This window comes from Lissotriton vulgaris, chromosome 9 (genome assembly GCF_964263255.1).
Source record: "Lissotriton vulgaris chromosome 9, aLisVul1.2, whole genome shotgun sequence".
Classification (NCBI taxonomy): Eukaryota; Metazoa; Chordata; class Amphibia; order Caudata; family Salamandridae; genus Lissotriton; species Lissotriton vulgaris.
In genome coordinates, this window is record NC_141697.1 from 243,199,051 (window position 1) to 243,215,839 (window position 16,789).

The window sequence follows — 16,789 nt, forward strand, 5'->3', positions numbered from 1 at the left end:
AAACATAACATTGGTCGAAATGGTGGTAATGTACCTGCAATTTTCCTTCAGTTTGAGTTGACAATACACTTGTTCAGATCAAGTCGAGAAAAGATTTTGGCACCATTAAGATGTGCAATCATGTCGATATGTGCGGACTGGGATGTCATTCTCTCTATTTTGCCTTGTTAGCTTGGCGCATGTCAACAAAAATGAGCATGGCACCTCCATTGTCCTTTTTGGGCAGTACCACTATAGGTTAAACCCACGGCATCAGACCACTAGAGCATTCAATAATATCATGCTTTAACAGCGTTTCCAGTTGTCTCTCAATAGCTTCCTGCAAATTAAAATCAATTTGACAATGTTGTTGAGCAACTAGACTAATGTACTCGTTGACATAAAGATGCACTTTCATGGCCTTAAGCTTTCATAGTCCGTGAAACAATGATGGGGTACTGACTTATGTCTGCATGTGTATTTCTGTTGTAGTAGATGGAAATCAGACTCATATCTGTAGCACTACTGAAACAGAGTAAACATGCACTGGATGACGTATTCTTATGTAGCATGGTTGCTACAAATGATGCTTGACTTTGTAGTGGCTTGGAGGCAGCCCAAGTGTATACCTTTTTAGGTCTTGTGTAGCGAACGCAGCGCAGCTGCTTCGCTTGATGAGACTCTATTGTTGTGGCTTTTGATAGCGAAGGAAGACAAACCATGTACGTGCACAGACAGGCAATGAGCACGCGCATAGCGTCTCCTCTATGCAAGCAGATAAGGAAAGTGTTCACGAAGCAGACAAGTCGCGGCGCACAGGCATTCCAAGGGCGCCTGTTCCGAGCACTTCCCTTTTCTCATATCTGATGGGTCTTTACTCACGTCTTCTGTTTCCCTTCCCCTCCCTCCAGTGCTGTGTTGGGCGCAAAGGCAACAGCTTGTTTAAGTAAGTAGCAGAAAGCGTTTTTTAAACATTAAAAGTGCACACCAGACTTAATGTAAGCATTACAGACAAGCATTTACAATGCAATAGGTCTTGCAGCATTAAAGTTTGAGTTACTGGCATTGTAAATGACAATGCTTTGCATTAATTTTTTTTTTTATTTGCAATTGGTATGTTTAGAGATAATTGGGGGAGGGGCCACTGTTCAATAGCTGACTAGCAAAGAAATAAAGGTTTTTACAATGGCCAAGGGACAAAAACACCAATGTCGAAAAGGCCGTGTCTAACACTTATACGTAAATTTTCCCTGCAGTTCCTAAATATAAATACTTGCTAACTATGTCATACTAACAAAAGACATAGGTTGCTATAGTTTTTTCCAGGTAAGTAAACATACACGACGTCCACTACCCACACTATTCTAGCTTCTCTCGTTACAGCCAGTCTCCGTTTCACCAAACTGATATTGCGGACGCACAACCCACCTTATAAAATAAAAAGAATGGTTTCATCCTTTGGGAGTAAGGACTAAATCACTGGGACGAAGCTAGGACGAGGCTGGGGACGGGGGCGGGCGCTGGTGTGGCTGGGTGCTGGGCCTGCCGGAGGCTGGGGGTTGGCCTGGGCTCAGGACTGAGGCTGGGTATGCCTGGTGCTGATGACTTACCTCCCATATAAATACTAATATATTTTGTCTGTCCTGCAAATGGTGGTAGATGAATTAGCTAAACGTGCAGCTAGCTGCCAGACAAAAGCCAACAGGTTCGCACCATCTACTTATGTGTGGTCTGCTCAATACCAGCTTTACGTTTTTTTTTTAAACTGGTTCACTCTGGCCAGGACGCCCATCACAGTTTGGTTTTATGGGTTAATCTTGCCCGTGGTCAGTCCCTGTGCCTTCAATGTGCCAGATTATTGAAGGTGTGTGCTTGGATCTAGTGACTGTGATTTATAGGACCGCCCGATTCTTTGGCTGCGTCCGATTCTTGCCTGGAGCAAGAATCGGACGCAGCCAAAGAAGTTTCACAAGCAGCAAGGGTGCAATGATGCGTTTGTATTGTAAAAGAGAAGCACAGAATGAAAATAAGGGCTGTTAATTTTTAATCTGTGGCTACAAAAAAACGGATGTTAGGACAGACACAAACTTAGTTTAAAAAAAAACTTTGTGTGCAGAGGAAATCACACGATAGCTCTACGCGAAAACTATTTTACATTTATAAACATTATGCGATTAGCAGTAAAAGAATAGATTACCCCAAAAAAGTGTAATTGGAACACTATTTTTGCCAGCAGAAACATTTGAGACATTAGCAATAGGACACTAATAATGCGGGTTGAGAAATGGGGTAGGGAAAAACGAATCAAAAACACACCAAAAGCAAAGCAGTTGCTACTTTGGAACAAAAAACACTAATAATGTGGGCTGATAAATGCGATAGCGAAAATTGAATGTAAAACATGGCCAAAGCAAAGCAGTTGCTTTAGCGGAGCAAAAACAACTAAAAATGCAGACTAAGGATGTGTGATGCAAACTCCATTCTCCACAAAGTAATTAGCCCCTCGCAGGTTGGCTTCCTAAAGAACAGGACGTCCAACGACAACACTAGACTACTATGCCACATCCTAGAAAAGGCAAAGTACTCCTCCGCGCCAATGGTAGCAATAACCTTGGACGCGGAAAAGGCATTTGATAAGGTTTCATGGTCCTTTCTGCGCCAGTGTATGTACGCCTTCAACCTGGGCGATACCTATACCAGGATGGTGATGGCCCTCTATTCGGCGCCTTCGGCCAGGATTGCTATAAACGGCACCCTCTCGGAACCGTTCCGTCTCTACCAGGGTACAAGACAGGGCTGCCCTCTCTCACCAGCACTCTTTCTCTTGGCCCTTGAGCCCCTCATTACAGACATCAAATCTAATAGAGACATCGCGGGTATCTCCTTTGGGGACACGCGAGTCAAGTTAGCTGCATATGCAGACGATATCTTGATTGCGACCGAAAACCCTACTACCTCCATTGCTGCCCTAATGACCTCGATAGACAGATACTCTTCCCTCTCCGGATACAAATTAAATAGGGATAAGTCCGAAGTAAAACCTCTAAATGTCCACACTTTGAAAGAGGTGTTGGGCGACTCCGGCCTGCTTTGGCAAACAGGAGTGATTAAATATCTGGGAATCGAATTCACGGATGAGTTATTGAGCACCCTTAAACATAACGAAAACAAATTCCTGACCAAAATCAAAAATCTGCTCGACGGCTGGTCACCCCGTTTCATCACTTGGTGGGGCCGTATCGAAACTATAAAAATGATGATATCACCCTTGGTTAACTACCTTGTCACGATGCTCCCACTCGTCCTCGCCAAAGAATTCCATGCTAAAGTAGATAAACACATCTCGGCTTTTCTATGGCAGGGCAAAAAAGCGAGAATTAGCTTAAAAAAACTTCGATTGGATAAGAAACTGGGAGGAGTTAATCTGGCGGACTTTAAAACATACCAAATAGCATTCTTAGCAAAACAGGGGTCTTACTGGATATCCTCCCAACCGGACTATAGCCCAGTTTGGCTGTCTGTAGAAAAAGCGATTCTGAAGGGGCTCAGCCCAAGCGCCCTACTCACTGTCAAACCCAGCCCCACCCTAGGTCCAGGTCTAATCTTCAAAAACACGAAAATGGCTCTCTTAAAAGTCAGTAAATATTTACCACATCAATTCCGAAATTCACAGTGGGAGTCGTTATGGCACAACACAACCATCACATACAAAGGGAAACCTCTCAATTACCAATCCTGGATAGACAAGGGCATCATATTCCCCCACCAACTCGTCGGAAATGCGCTACCCCTAACCTTTAAAGAAATTCAGGTTAAGTTCCACCTCAATAATATTGAATTTTATAACTTCCTACACATTAAAGTAGCTATAGCTAAGACTAATCTGAAAGATGCCACTCCTTCACTCCTAGACTTATTCCCCTCCCTTAACAAACAAGGTCACCAAGTCTCTAGCTTGTATAAATTAATGCGCCCGCAAGCGTCCTCCCTAAATGCACCCATCCAACAATACTGGGACTCATTCTCCTCCGAACCGAACTCGGACACGATTTGGGCCAGAACGTGGGAATCCACCACCCGCCACAAAATATGCCCTACACTGTCTCAAACCAAGTTCTGGCTTCTGCATAAAGCATTCTGGACTCCCAGGAGGTTGTTCCTTCATAAAATCAAGGACGATGACACGTGTTGGAACTGCTCAGGGGTGGGCGGAGATCTGGAGCACCTAGTCTTCAAATGCCCCTGTGTTATCTCGTATTGGGACAAGATCTTTGGTTTCGTGAAGGAAGTCCTCCATATTACTCTACCAAGAGAATTCTCGTCGCTTGTACTAGGTTTTGCCAAAGCCGTCACTCTCAATGAAAACGATAGAGCCCTACTGGACCTGCTGCTGACGGCTGGGGTTAAAATCATTCTTAACAACTGGAAAAGCACGAACAAAGCCTCCTTCCCTCACTGGTTGAACTGGGTATCGTACTTGAGAGGTGCTGACAATATTTCCTTGACCTCCACCCCGTGGAGACCCCCATCGAGGAAAATCTGGTCCTCGCTGGACACTCATTTTGATACATACAAACCTCCTTGAATCTCGTCTACAAGGCCTAGAGCGTGTCATCACACAATGTTTCATTCTGATTGTTAGCCAATCTATGTTTTTGCACATTCCTAACCACAGAGTGACGACTCCAGCTCCCGCATGTACTACAGGTTTGGGTTACGAAAATGTACAGCTTAAGTAGCCTCTGCGATAGTGGAGTGGTGCCTATCTCCTTCAAGGTCAGGCTCTACATGACACCAGTTATTATCGGAATGTATGTGGACATTTTAAGGGTATTTTATGTAACGTGATGGACTCATTGTTTTATGTTTTATGTTTTATGCACTCAATTGCATCATTGTTGACAATTTTCTGTATTCCTATTCATGTGACTGTAACTATTCGTACTGATCCGACTATTCCTGTACTGATGATTCTCTTTGCAGCTCCTAATAAAAAATCTTTTGAATTTAAAAAAAAAAATGCAGACTAAGAAATGCAATAGCGGAAACGGAAAGTAAAAAAAAAAACGCGAAGTGTTTTATGAGGAGTCACGGAGCACTACTACTGCAATTTGACAAATGCCGTAGCGAAATCGAAAGCAAAGCTGTTGGTACAGTGGAGGAGTTGTTGCAAAACTAAACCATTGGCTCAAACGAAATTCCTAAGTCAACCAAGCTTCCCTTCAAGTCCCCATAAAAACAAGTGATGCATTCACCCACTGAGAAAACAGTAAACCGTGCCTCTTATCAGATCAGCCGGGGCTTGGCTCGGTGTACTCGGAGACCGACATGCAATTCTTCTGCAAAATTTAAGGGACATAAAAAAAACAGGAGGCAAATCTAAGCTGCCAGTAGGTGTTTATTGGCCATAATTAAACACACTGCTCTCTATAAACACGAATTTCTGAGAGGACGTGGGAGAAGGGAAGCTCTGAAGCGCTTAGCCACACTGCAGTCACAAAGCCAGCGAAGGACAAGCCATGGTCACCAGGCACTTTCTCCAAAATTTTTTATCAGTTAACGAGGTTGAGCAGAGCAGCTATTAACGTTGAGAAGGTGCCTTTAAGAAACAATCATTGGGGCGGGAGGGGGAAGTGGTGGTCCAACAGGAGGGAACAGATGATGAAACGAGATATGAAGGTCATGAAAATGTTGGCAATGCCGAAGGTGAACGCGATCGCTAAAGTGAAAAGCGATCGCGATAGTAAAAAAAAAAAAAAAAACTCTCGGTATTGCGTGGCGGGGGTGGGCAGAGGAGCGGGGCACGTCGAGTCAAGCAACAAAAGACATTCCTATAAATAAATAAAAAAACAACGAAACCCTATTCCACACTCACACTGACAATTTTAATGAAATGAAACTTTCAGGCTGGAGCGGCGCGTTTGTATGAAGTAACAAGCGGATAACCGGAATCAAGTTGTACAGTGAGCTGCTGGACGCACGAAGACAACCCCTGCGGTTCCCAACACGGAACAGAAACCGAAAGCAGCCCGGGCTGAGAGTGAGAGGGCGGGGGCTGCCCGCGCATGCGCGCTCCGAACCCGGCGCCAAAGCGGAGTGCGGCATCTGAAGTCCCGGGTCCCGGGTCCCAGGAGGGGGCCCGGGTGAAGACCAGCGCTGCGGAGGGAGCTGGAGACTAACCCACTGGCTGACGAGAGAGACAGGGACACGGAACACGCTGAAAGAGCCCGGTGAGTGGGGGGGGGGGGGGGGGGGGGGAATGTGTCCGCGTCTGTGTGTTCGTCTGTGTCTGTGTGTGCGTGCGTCTGTCTGTGTGTGTGTTGTGTGTGCCTGCATGTGCATGTGTTGTGAACAGCCTGCCGGAATCGGAGCACGTGTTCATGCGCGCAACCTGATCTGATTACGGCAGGCTGCGTGCGCGTGCCAGTCTCTTATCTCCTATCTCCTCTTGGTAGCCCTTGAAAGCTGAAAGGACTGAAACGATTGCAATAGACTCGCTTTGCGACAGCAGGGGCTTTGCCCCTGCAATCGCAGGCGCTAGACCTAAAAAACTCCAATGTGGACTGTTAATGGACAGACAATTCCACCAGCACAAATGCATAGTTTCTTGGTAAAAAACACCTGGATAACCAGTGCGAACAACCTGCAACAGGGTTTTTTAAAAGTCACACCCATTTTAATTTAACATGGTCATGAAAACGGGAGCTGTGGCAATTCTTGTTTTTCTGTTATTCCTCCTTCATTCTCAACCCTGTGCCTGACCGAGACACTCCGTTTGTGCTGCAGCGCTTGGAAGCGGCTTCTCAGCGCCAAGCACTATACAAAATTCAAATACATAAATTGATGGAATGGAATCTTAATGTCGAAACAAAATTCTGCACACGTGGTTACGTAAGAAAGCAGAAGACCAAAGTGACACCTTTCTTATGAGTGGTAAACACATGTACCCTACACTAGTGCTGTGAAAAACAGTATCCTGGGAAGCACTATAGAACACTCCCAGAAATTAAACTTTCTTTACAGCAGGAGTGCTCAGAGAGGAGGGTACACCCAAGGGCAGAGAGTCGCCGCAGAAGAAGTTACGGAAATGAATGCAATAAAAGCACTGGAAGCTTGCGCCTAGTTCATGGTATTCGACCCTTGTGCACAGCACCCTCACCTCTGCTCTGCCCATCTGCTCAGCACGTCTGCACCCTCCCCCACTGCCCCGTCTGCTCAGCACATGTCCTCCTCACACCCGGGAAGCATCGAGCAGTAGGGCCAGGAGGTGTTTTATTGCTCTGGGCGAGGCCTTAAGACACAGCGTTTACGAGCCCTGGTACAAAAAAAAAAAACTATTTGAAGTCATGTTTCACCAAATACACTAGCACCCTCTGCAGCACGGATGAAGCTTCCATGTGCGGTTTACACAAGAGAGAGAGAGGAGCTCCTTGCATCCCTCTGCAGGGGCATCACTAGGCGCTATGTGTCAGCGTCTTCGGTAGCGGACACTGGGCTCCTCGGCAGGCCACAGACCACCCATCTCAAGCCTCGCTCTCAGAGGGCCTCAACAGTTCTGGTGGTAAGAGGGAGGCTTATCCGTAGACTCATTAGGAGAATTCGAGCTGCTTTGGGCAGCGCTAGAGACAACTGTCAGAGATAGGCCTCCATTTTACACTCCACGCTAAGTTTCTTTTTCATTTTTTTCTTCACTCCTTTTCATTTGTTCATACCTTCCATTTTATTGTACATTATTCAACTCTCCCTCCTTCCTTCGTCTTCCTTCCATGTCTTTTCTCCTCATTCCTTCTTCCCTTACCTGTATTTCTTCTATTTTCTCTTCCTCCCTTTTTTTTGCTTCCTTCGTATTTTACTTACCCTTTCCTCCTTTCTCCACCTTACTTTATATCTTCCCACCTTCCTTCCTTTCTCACTTATTTCTTTCTTCACTCTTTGTATTTGTTCGTTTATACCATTTTGCCATACTTTCAGCTCTTTCTCCTTCATTTCTGTCTACATTTCATCAATCTCTTCCTACTTCCTCTTCCTTAGTTGCTCTTTCGTTTAGCTTCTATTTTCCTTAACCATTCCATCTCCATCTTTCTACTCCTTCCATCTGCTCCCAATCCTTTCAGCCGTACTTCCTTCTTCCCTTTATTTTCTCTTTTATATATTTTATTACTTCATTCACTTCCTTCGTTTCTACTGTCCTATCTTCGAATTTGAGTTTATTGCCCCATCGGCCATCGCCATTCCTCAAACTTATTTCATCTTGCCCCTCTATACCATCCCCACTTTCCTTCTTCCTGCCCCACTAACCCTCCTTTTGTTCCTTTTCTTATTCCTTCCTCCACTCCCCCTCACTCCCCTACTCATCTGCACTCCCCTTACTATGCACTTTCCTTTAATTCCTTTCATGTTTAATCTTCTTTTCTCCCTTCCCGCTTCCTTTCTTCCTTTTTTCCTATTCTTCCTTTCTTCCCTCCTTTCATTCTACACTCTCCTTTCTTCCTTTTGCGCACCTCCCTCTTCTTTCTTCCCTTTTCCTTCCTTTGCTTTTGTTCGTCTTTCCTTCTATCCTTTCTACCTCCGTCCCTCCTTCCGTTCTTCTTACTTCCATTCGTCACTTAGCTCACGCCTGCCTCCCCTCCCTCCACGCAGTCCTTTACCTCTTCCCTTGAAAGCCAGGGAGGGCTGCAGCTGCCCTCTCATCGAACGTACCTTCTAATTTCGCATCTGCAGCGCTGCGAAGGCCCATTTTCTTGAGCAAAAAAAAGACATCATTGCCTCGAAAGCAGTGAAAAGAGGCAATCTGTTGCCACTGTTGTTCGATTAATTATTGTGTTCCAGACTGTGCCACGCGCCCTGCCCTTCCTGTTTAATGTCCCTCGCCATTTCCAGGCAGTCTGGGAGGGCAGCTTTCCATGCGCGCGGCCTGCATCTATTCTAGGGTAATGACTTCCAGCCGCTATTAAGATTAAATGTGGCCCGATAATGCATGGCCTACTTATGGCAGCTGTGCGACTGGCATGATGTTGGAAGGGTGGCCATGACGTACAGACTATGGGATCTTAGGCAAAGGGTTCTCCTATGGGATCTTAGGCAAAGGGGTCCACGGGATCGAGGACTAACAGACCTACAATGGAATTTACAGCAAACAGGTCTCCTATGGAATTTACGGCAAAGGACTCTTCATCAGAATCTTAGATCAACAGGTTTCCACTGAAATCTAAAGCACTGAGGCCTCCATCGGAATCATAGGCAAATGGGACTTCACCAAAACTTAAAGCTCAGTGGTTTCCGTCGCTTTTCATTGAAATTTAAGACCTACACTGGAATCCACGGCAAAGACTTCTCCATTGAAATAATAGGCAAGGAGTGGTTCTACCCAAAAATAAGTAAAAGGGCTTTATCCTACCATTAGGCAAAGGCGTCTCTGTTGAAGCCTTAAGTCAAGGGGCTGCCGTGAGAATATATTGTGAAGGGGTCTCCACCAGAATCTAGGACCAGGGGTTTTTACTAGAATCTCCACCACAATCTTAGTCAAACGGAAAAAAAAAAAAAAATGTAATTTACAATGCCAATAGCTCAAAATAATGTAATTGCGAGACCTATTGCATTGTAAATGCTTGTTTCTTTGAAGGTGTGAGACGAGGCACGGACGACAGTTAATTGTATTTCTCTGCCAGCATAATGTTTATTGATGCACCACTGTTGTTGATGATAAAAGGTATGGAATAGCCATTTACCTTTAGCATCATCTTGAGGCACTATCCAAAGGAACGCAGTTTTTTCATGTGGCGATCTCGCTTGGACTTTTAACTCTTCCCTTCAGGAGGTCAAACCCAAATGCCCACCTCATTCACCAGTCAACATCATTGCACAGCCAACTTCTTCACTGTCGCTCAATAACGTTGAGGAACCGTTGGAAGATGAATTAGATGACCATCCTCATTTGGTTTCCACTTACCTCAACTGGTGCCGCCGCTTGGTCTTGTGGCTAGAGGGTTTCCAGAAATTTCGGGTGTTCATTTTGTCTTCCGATGAGACACAATCAGTTTCTCTTTCGCTTTGCAAACAGTTACAAAATGGTTTTCATTCCTGCAGCCTTTGCATGATTGTCCAATGACAGGACATTTACCTTCATGCAGAAAGAATCATCGGAAATACTACTTCTTATTCAGAGACATCACTTTGTGACCCTCTGCCTTGCGTCTCTGCTTACTTTTCGTGTTCAATGCTGATTCACTCTCGGCTACCCCGGCTTCCATATCAGCAGCTTGTCAATCGGTAGTTTCTTCTACTCTTGTAACCATGAGCACTCTCTCCAGACTGAGCGTCTTGCGCAGCATGCGTCGTCGGAACGAGTCAAAGGCAACTATTGATGACTGAGACAGATCGCTTCTTCATCATTGAATTAACAATGCTTAATGAGGACCTCAAGTCTTTCAGCAAACTCATCCATCGTTTCTCCTGTTTACTGTCTGGCTTGGTTGAAGACTTACCTTTTATAGTTGACATTCAGCACTGGATTGAACTTTATTTCTAATACCACCTTAATCTGACTGTAAACTATTTCATCAGCTTGTGATATTTTCTTTATCGCTTCTTTCACTCCATCACTTGCAAGGTTCTTTAATTATTTGATGATCTTTTTGGCATCCATTCTTCTAGCACGTTGATGAAATCATCGAATGTTTCCATCCAGGCAGTAACTGTGCCACCAATATTATGTTTTGGGCAGCATTGAAGGGAAGAGGCAGATTCAAGAAAGCTACGGCACCATATTAGACACGGGTCTCTGCAGCTATTGGAACTTTTTTAATTTTGAAGACTTTTTGCATTGCACGGAGCACAACCGGCGTCTTGGGTGGTTGGCGATTTAGATACCAAAGGCTCATTAAGCACAACCCCAATGCGTGCATTTGGATTGTCGTTAATACCTCTTGCTACTTTGAACGTGCTGGTCCCAATCCAGAACTCAAAGTTGAATACCTCGTTCTTCGTTCCTGCAGAAAACTCTCAGGGACAGCACACTTGTTACTTCGGGCTACAGATCCCCTGACTCAATCGCCAGTTGCAGCATCCCCCCCCCTCCCCGTTTGGTAGCCGGCAAATGACCACACCACACCCTGAGCTCTGTAATGCATGTCTTTATTCTTCAGAGTGCAACCGTTAACTGCACGCACTGCATCATGAACTTTATTAACAACACCCAACAACACAAACAATTACGTCATTCGCTTACGAAATCCGTTGGGGACCAGAAGAGTCCTGCTACTCATATCTACAAGACGCTACCCCATCTTCAGTCAGAATACAAATGGACAACTGCAGACACAAGCCACATAGGTCATTTTGTCCAGAAGCCCAGCTGTGCCATTATGCGTCACTAAAAAGTCTGCATGTAATGCACAAACAAAACATTAATTTAAAAAACGTAATCCAACAAATTGTTTCGGGTGATCTACCTACATAAAGCATCCCCTAATGTGAAAACTGGGTTATTTTACAAACATATGCCAGCAAATGCCTCTGGTGCCTTTAAATAAAAACAAAAAAAATCCATTGAAAATGCACATATGTGAGGCGAAGAACACTCTGCGCCGTCTATTGGGTTGTTCTTACAACTTTAAAACATAGACGGCGGGAAGAATGAGTGGACTGTTTTCTTATGTAACATGAATTACATTCTAGCCCAGGGGCCTTATTTATGATGGACTTGCGCCGCCGGTGCGTCACTTTTAACATGGGAAAAAGTGACGCAAGTGCTTCATAAATAAGGCCCCAGATGTTTTAAGCGTATGCCATGGTAACACTGGAGTCACCCCTTACCTAGGGCCCTTTTGAAGGGTTAGTAAGCCACGCCTCCTTTAAAACCCCGGACGACAACCACTACAGCACTAGGGTAAACCACGTGCCCTACTGCGCCACGAGGTTCACCAGGGTGAAGCTGTTGCGCACTTATTCAGCCCCAACTCGGCGTTCTCTGAGTTGCAGATCAAATCACATGTAAACACGCACGTCACACCGAACCGACACCAATAGCTCCGTACACTAAACCTACAGTAACAGACTCACCTTGTTACCGGCTGATCCGAGTTCAGTTTCCCACTGCTAAACTGGCTGTACTACTGCAAAACCGAAAGTGCGCGCATGCGCACGGTGGCGGGGCTCCTTGTTACGCAGAAAACACTGACCCTCCTTGTCTTTTTATCACCAAAAGTCTGCACTTCAAAAGCCTGATGTGCTTCACGCTCTTTTCCCGGCCGCTCACATGTTTGGACCCGCCCAGTTCAATGTCCACCAATGGTTACTAGGGTCACCGAAACCCACCGGCCACTGAACGCGCTGATAAAGAGAGGCGTTCTTTACGCATGCGCTCGTGCGGACCGTCACAATGTGCCAGAAAACGTCAGCCCTTGACGTTTCCTGTCGCATGACATCGGTTCTGCATCGGCACTTTAGAAGCAGAGCTGCTGGAGCGCCTCGGAGAAGTGCTGACATTCTAAGCTGCAAGCATGCCCTACGTCCTCATTAGCACGCAGATCCGCATGGTGAGTACAGTGTGCACTGAGAGTGAAAACCGGCTGAGGTGAGAAGTCTCCAGTTGAGCGCAGTTTGTTTGTTGATTTTGGCTAGAACATATGCTGGAAGATGCAGTTACACTAGAAAGATCAAATTTACAGTTACTTGTTGCCCATTGCGCTAAAAGGGCATTGGGCCCCTCCATCCCCTCATATGCAATAGCCTGGGCTGCAGCTTCGAGGTGCTTTTCGCGGAGCAGGCAATTTTTTTAGCGCGACAAGCTCAGCTTCTCTTGCTGCTATTGCAACATGTTTTCATAGGAGGGGGTAGCGGTTACCCGTGATTCACAAAAGCTTAGCTCATTGTGGGGGCTTTCGTTGGGCACTGTTGTTTTAAATGAGAGAGAATTATTGCCTATTAGCACTGGGAAATAATGCGGCACACATTTTGTAATAGTATTACTTAGTTATTTTGTCAATTTTACACGTCTGGGCTAAGGGTTTGTAAAGAATTGTACTACAACATAAACATGGAGTCATAAACATAGAAGAAGTATATCAATAAAACTTACTTCTCACTCTACATCTTCTCCCTTTTTTACACAAAAAATACTGTTATAAATATGATAAATAAAAACAAATTCAAGATAAATAATCTTTAAAACGAGAAGGAATAGAGCAATTCCTATGAACTCTGGATGTGCGAATTGGAGAAGTAGCAGAAGAACTTGGTACGATATGAGAATCCATAACAGGCTCAAAACTCGAAGCAGATGTATCATTTGAAGAATAAAAATTTTGAGCAGAAGGATGACTACTGTCATCAGAAGAAGTCCCCAAAGGAAAATAAGAACAAGAGGTGTTATCATCAACATGTTTGGTCATAAAAATCTTTTTTGCTTGCTCATGAGTAAGTTTAACAATAACACGTTTGTTCCACCACCCTTTTTTATCAAGAAAGAGTGATGATCCCTTGGAAACCTTGAGAACTTGGGTAGGGATAGAAAATTTGGACATACCTTTTTTTGACTCTGTTGTGAATTTTGACCATTACTCAATCTCCAACCTCAAAAGTCTGCAAAGAAGACATGACTTTAGACTCAAAATTCCTTTTTTGAACCTTTTGTTGAATTGAAACATTATCTTTAATAATAGCTCTATCATAACAAGCTAAACAAGACTTGTCTTTTGTATTCAAATCTTTGATCCAAGATGGGCAAATATTTCCATTAGGATTCAGTTTCTTCAATAATCTAATAGGAGAGATACCTGTGGTGCAATGAGGAGTAACTAAATATGACCACGACTTTCTCCTGAGAAATTCTTCCACATCTACATTTGAAGCAAAGGCAGTCTGTATTCCCTCCTTAATGAATTTATTCATCCTTTCTGTTAAGCCATTAGAAGAAGGTGAATAAAGTGCGACCCTGAGATGTTTTATGTCATGCATTTTTTTTTTTGAAAACCTTTATTGTGCATCAATAGCATACATATATGGGCCTACAACCACCTGGCCGGCCTCGAAAGCACTTTATAGCACAACCGTTAGCAGTAAAGCAACTCAGCAGTCCCCCCAGTATGAGATACGACAGTTTTTCCAAAATAGGACTTCAGTTTGACGCGACCACTGAGCTACTGGATTAATAAAAGGATCAGATGCAGTACAATCAACCGAGGACCTAGGGTGGGCAATGCACGCAACAATGTATCAACAGAACGGGTGAACATAAACGAGGTCTAGGAGCTGAAGTATACTCATCAGGATGAAAGAGCACGTATTCAATTTCGAGCTAGTCATCGCCCACCCCATGGACGTGAGGCTACCGTAGTAATGATTACAAAGAAAGGAAAAACCAGCAATCAAAAGCGCAAAAGGCGCAATGTCTAACCGTCAAAAAGAGAAAAAAGATAAAGAAAAGGAGAAGGGAAGAAACAAATAGAGGCCCATGGGAACTGAAAAAAGGACAAAAGAAGGAAAAACCCCTCCCCCAACCCCCCACCCTGCACCCCTGCAGGGGCCATGGCCTACCCCCCCCCAAGCAGCGTGCCTGTCGCCCATGAGAGTACCCGAAATTTAGTCTCAGAAGAGAGAAAAAGAAAGTATTTATATATAAAACTGGAGGAGGGCCATCCGTACTGGCTTCCGGTCACCCCGTCCCGTAAAATACACTCCTCCCCAAGATACATAATGCACCACATTAATCAAGCAAATCAATCAGTAAAGGGGAGAATTAGCAACATACTGCACAAATAAGCGTATCTGAAGAGCGCGTGCCCCCCACCCCCGCCAGCCACCTAAATGTCAACATTTAAGAATACTGCTTATCCTTGGCCAGTCCTCGCAAGTCCCCGGAGGCATGTCTGCCGAGTAATTCCCTCGTCCGCCGACATAAGGAAACAAAGTGTCCAAGCAAGGCCGGAGAGCAACATGAGCGTACAAGATGGACGCCGCGGGCCACCAACAGAGTCATCCGCAAATACGGCCATCTTCCCCAATGCAGTCCCAGAACACATACTCCACATCAGGGATGTAAAGACAAGGGTGGAAGAAGCAGGTACAGGATCCAGTCGTTGCCGTGGCAAAGCAGAGGACATCGGTAGCGGTACAGAGTACGAAGCCGCCATCATCTGCTGTGAAAGGGAACCATCAGAATAGTCCAAACCCCCGGATAGTTGTTGACAATTCACAGCATAGTCTAATGTCATCACTGCCCCCCGCACACAAGGGCGGCCACAGCACCCCCATTGGAGACAGGCTGGGGTGGATCCTCGTGCACCAGGGGGTCGTCCGACTGTAAGTGCCCCAGCATGAACGTGACACCATCCAGCTTCCTCCCCAGCTCACGGACGCCGTGTTCCCAGGTAGATCGAAAGGCACCAATAGCAGCAAGGATGTCGCCGCAAGTCAACGCAGGCCCTTTCTCCCGTACCGCAGCGCCATTTGGCTGTACACATTCCCCCTCTTGCTGTACCTCGATAGTCAGGAATGCAGCCTCCATCACTTCTCGGCTGCCCCTTGGAGTTTCCATCGCAACTGGGGACTGGAGATCGGTCATAGGCGAGTCCAACTCGGTGCGATCACTATCTGAGTCACGGGGACAGTGAAGGCAGATCGCCAAAGGAGCGGTCTCCTGCAGTGTTCATCGTCGCTCTGATTCAACGCCAGCCGAAAATTCGGGAGCTGCCCGCGAAAACCGGGCCGAATCCTGAATCTCGTCGGGGCACCCACAATCTGAGTTCCACATATATACAAGGGTACCACCAGGTCACCGCCTCGGGGGTGCTCTACAGCCGCGTTGCTTGGCAATTAGGACATCTGTGGTGAAAATCGGACAGATGGGCAATGGGCTCCAGCAGACCGATGCCGCGCCAGTAGAGATGGCCGCTGTTGTTGTCTTAGCGTCCGGCCATGTTATGCAGCAGATGTCCCGGTTACAGAGTCTTTCAGGCCGCTGACTGCTGTCGCGAATTTCCCCGAGTATGGGGCCGGCAGGGAGCATGGGATCGCGCTATCAGTTTCAGCGCTCATTCCCAAACTTCAAGTTGAGGCGCAATTGCAGGATGGTGAGCAGGATAGTCGTGCGGGGCTTGGAGGTTCGCGGAGCCGGGAGCCTACGCGTCCGTTCCGATCGCCATCTTGGCTCCTCCCCCCTATGTCATGCATTTTTAAAAAATCTTCAAACATGGAAGAACAAAAATGAGAACCATTGTCACTCACAATTTCTCTAGGGGGACCTTCAGAAAGAAACACTTTCTTAAAAAAATTAATAACTGTAGATGAATTTGTAGTTTCACAAAAATCGAATTCACACCATTTAAAGTGATAATCAATAACTGATATGATGTAACGTTTATCAGGGGTTAAAACCTCAAACGGTCCAGCAAAGTCAATGGCTAATTTATGCCAAGGTTCCTCTGGCAAAGGAACAATATAATAAGGCATTTGAGGTGTTTTCCAATGTTTGTCCGAAACAAGACATGTGCCACAAGAGTTAATCCATAAAGTGACGTCTTTATCGAGACCAGGCCACCAAAAATGTTCCTTCAACTTCCTAGAAGTGCCCCCAATACCCAAATGTCCCTGATGAGCTGCACTAAATAGTTTATTGCGAATGTTACGAGGAATACACTGATCACCCCTGAAAAGCACATCATTAATAATTGAGAGTTCTTCTGAAAATTGTGCAAAAGGTTTTAAAGAAGCGGGAAGAGCACAAACTTTAGGCCACCCTGAAACAATCATATTATTTTACAGCAACCAAAATTGCATCAGAATAGCTTTTTGTCCAATCAGCCTCTGAAAT

At 45.4% G+C, this 16,789-nt stretch overlaps 2 protein-coding genes across 2 annotated transcripts in view; one reads left to right on the forward strand and one right to left on the reverse strand.

The window, feature by feature from the left end:
* RMDN3 (regulator of microtubule dynamics 3) overlaps positions 1 to 12,331 on the reverse strand; it is a 231,806-nt gene extending 219,475 nt beyond the window's left edge. The window contains exon 1 of the mRNA XM_086937422.1: positions 12,040 to 12,331. The gene's annotated coding sequence lies outside the window, so the exon portion shown is untranslated. The remainder of the gene's footprint in view (positions 1 to 12,039) is intronic.
* Positions 12,300 to 16,789, forward strand: part of GCHFR (GTP cyclohydrolase I feedback regulator) — a 147,118-nt gene continuing 142,628 nt past the window's right edge. Inside the window, exon 1 of the mRNA XM_086937423.1 lies at positions 12,300 to 12,515. Coding sequence (XP_086793549.1) covers positions 12,480 to 12,515 — 36 coding nt within the window. The 5' untranslated portion in view covers positions 12,300 to 12,479. The remainder of the gene's footprint in view (positions 12,516 to 16,789) is intronic.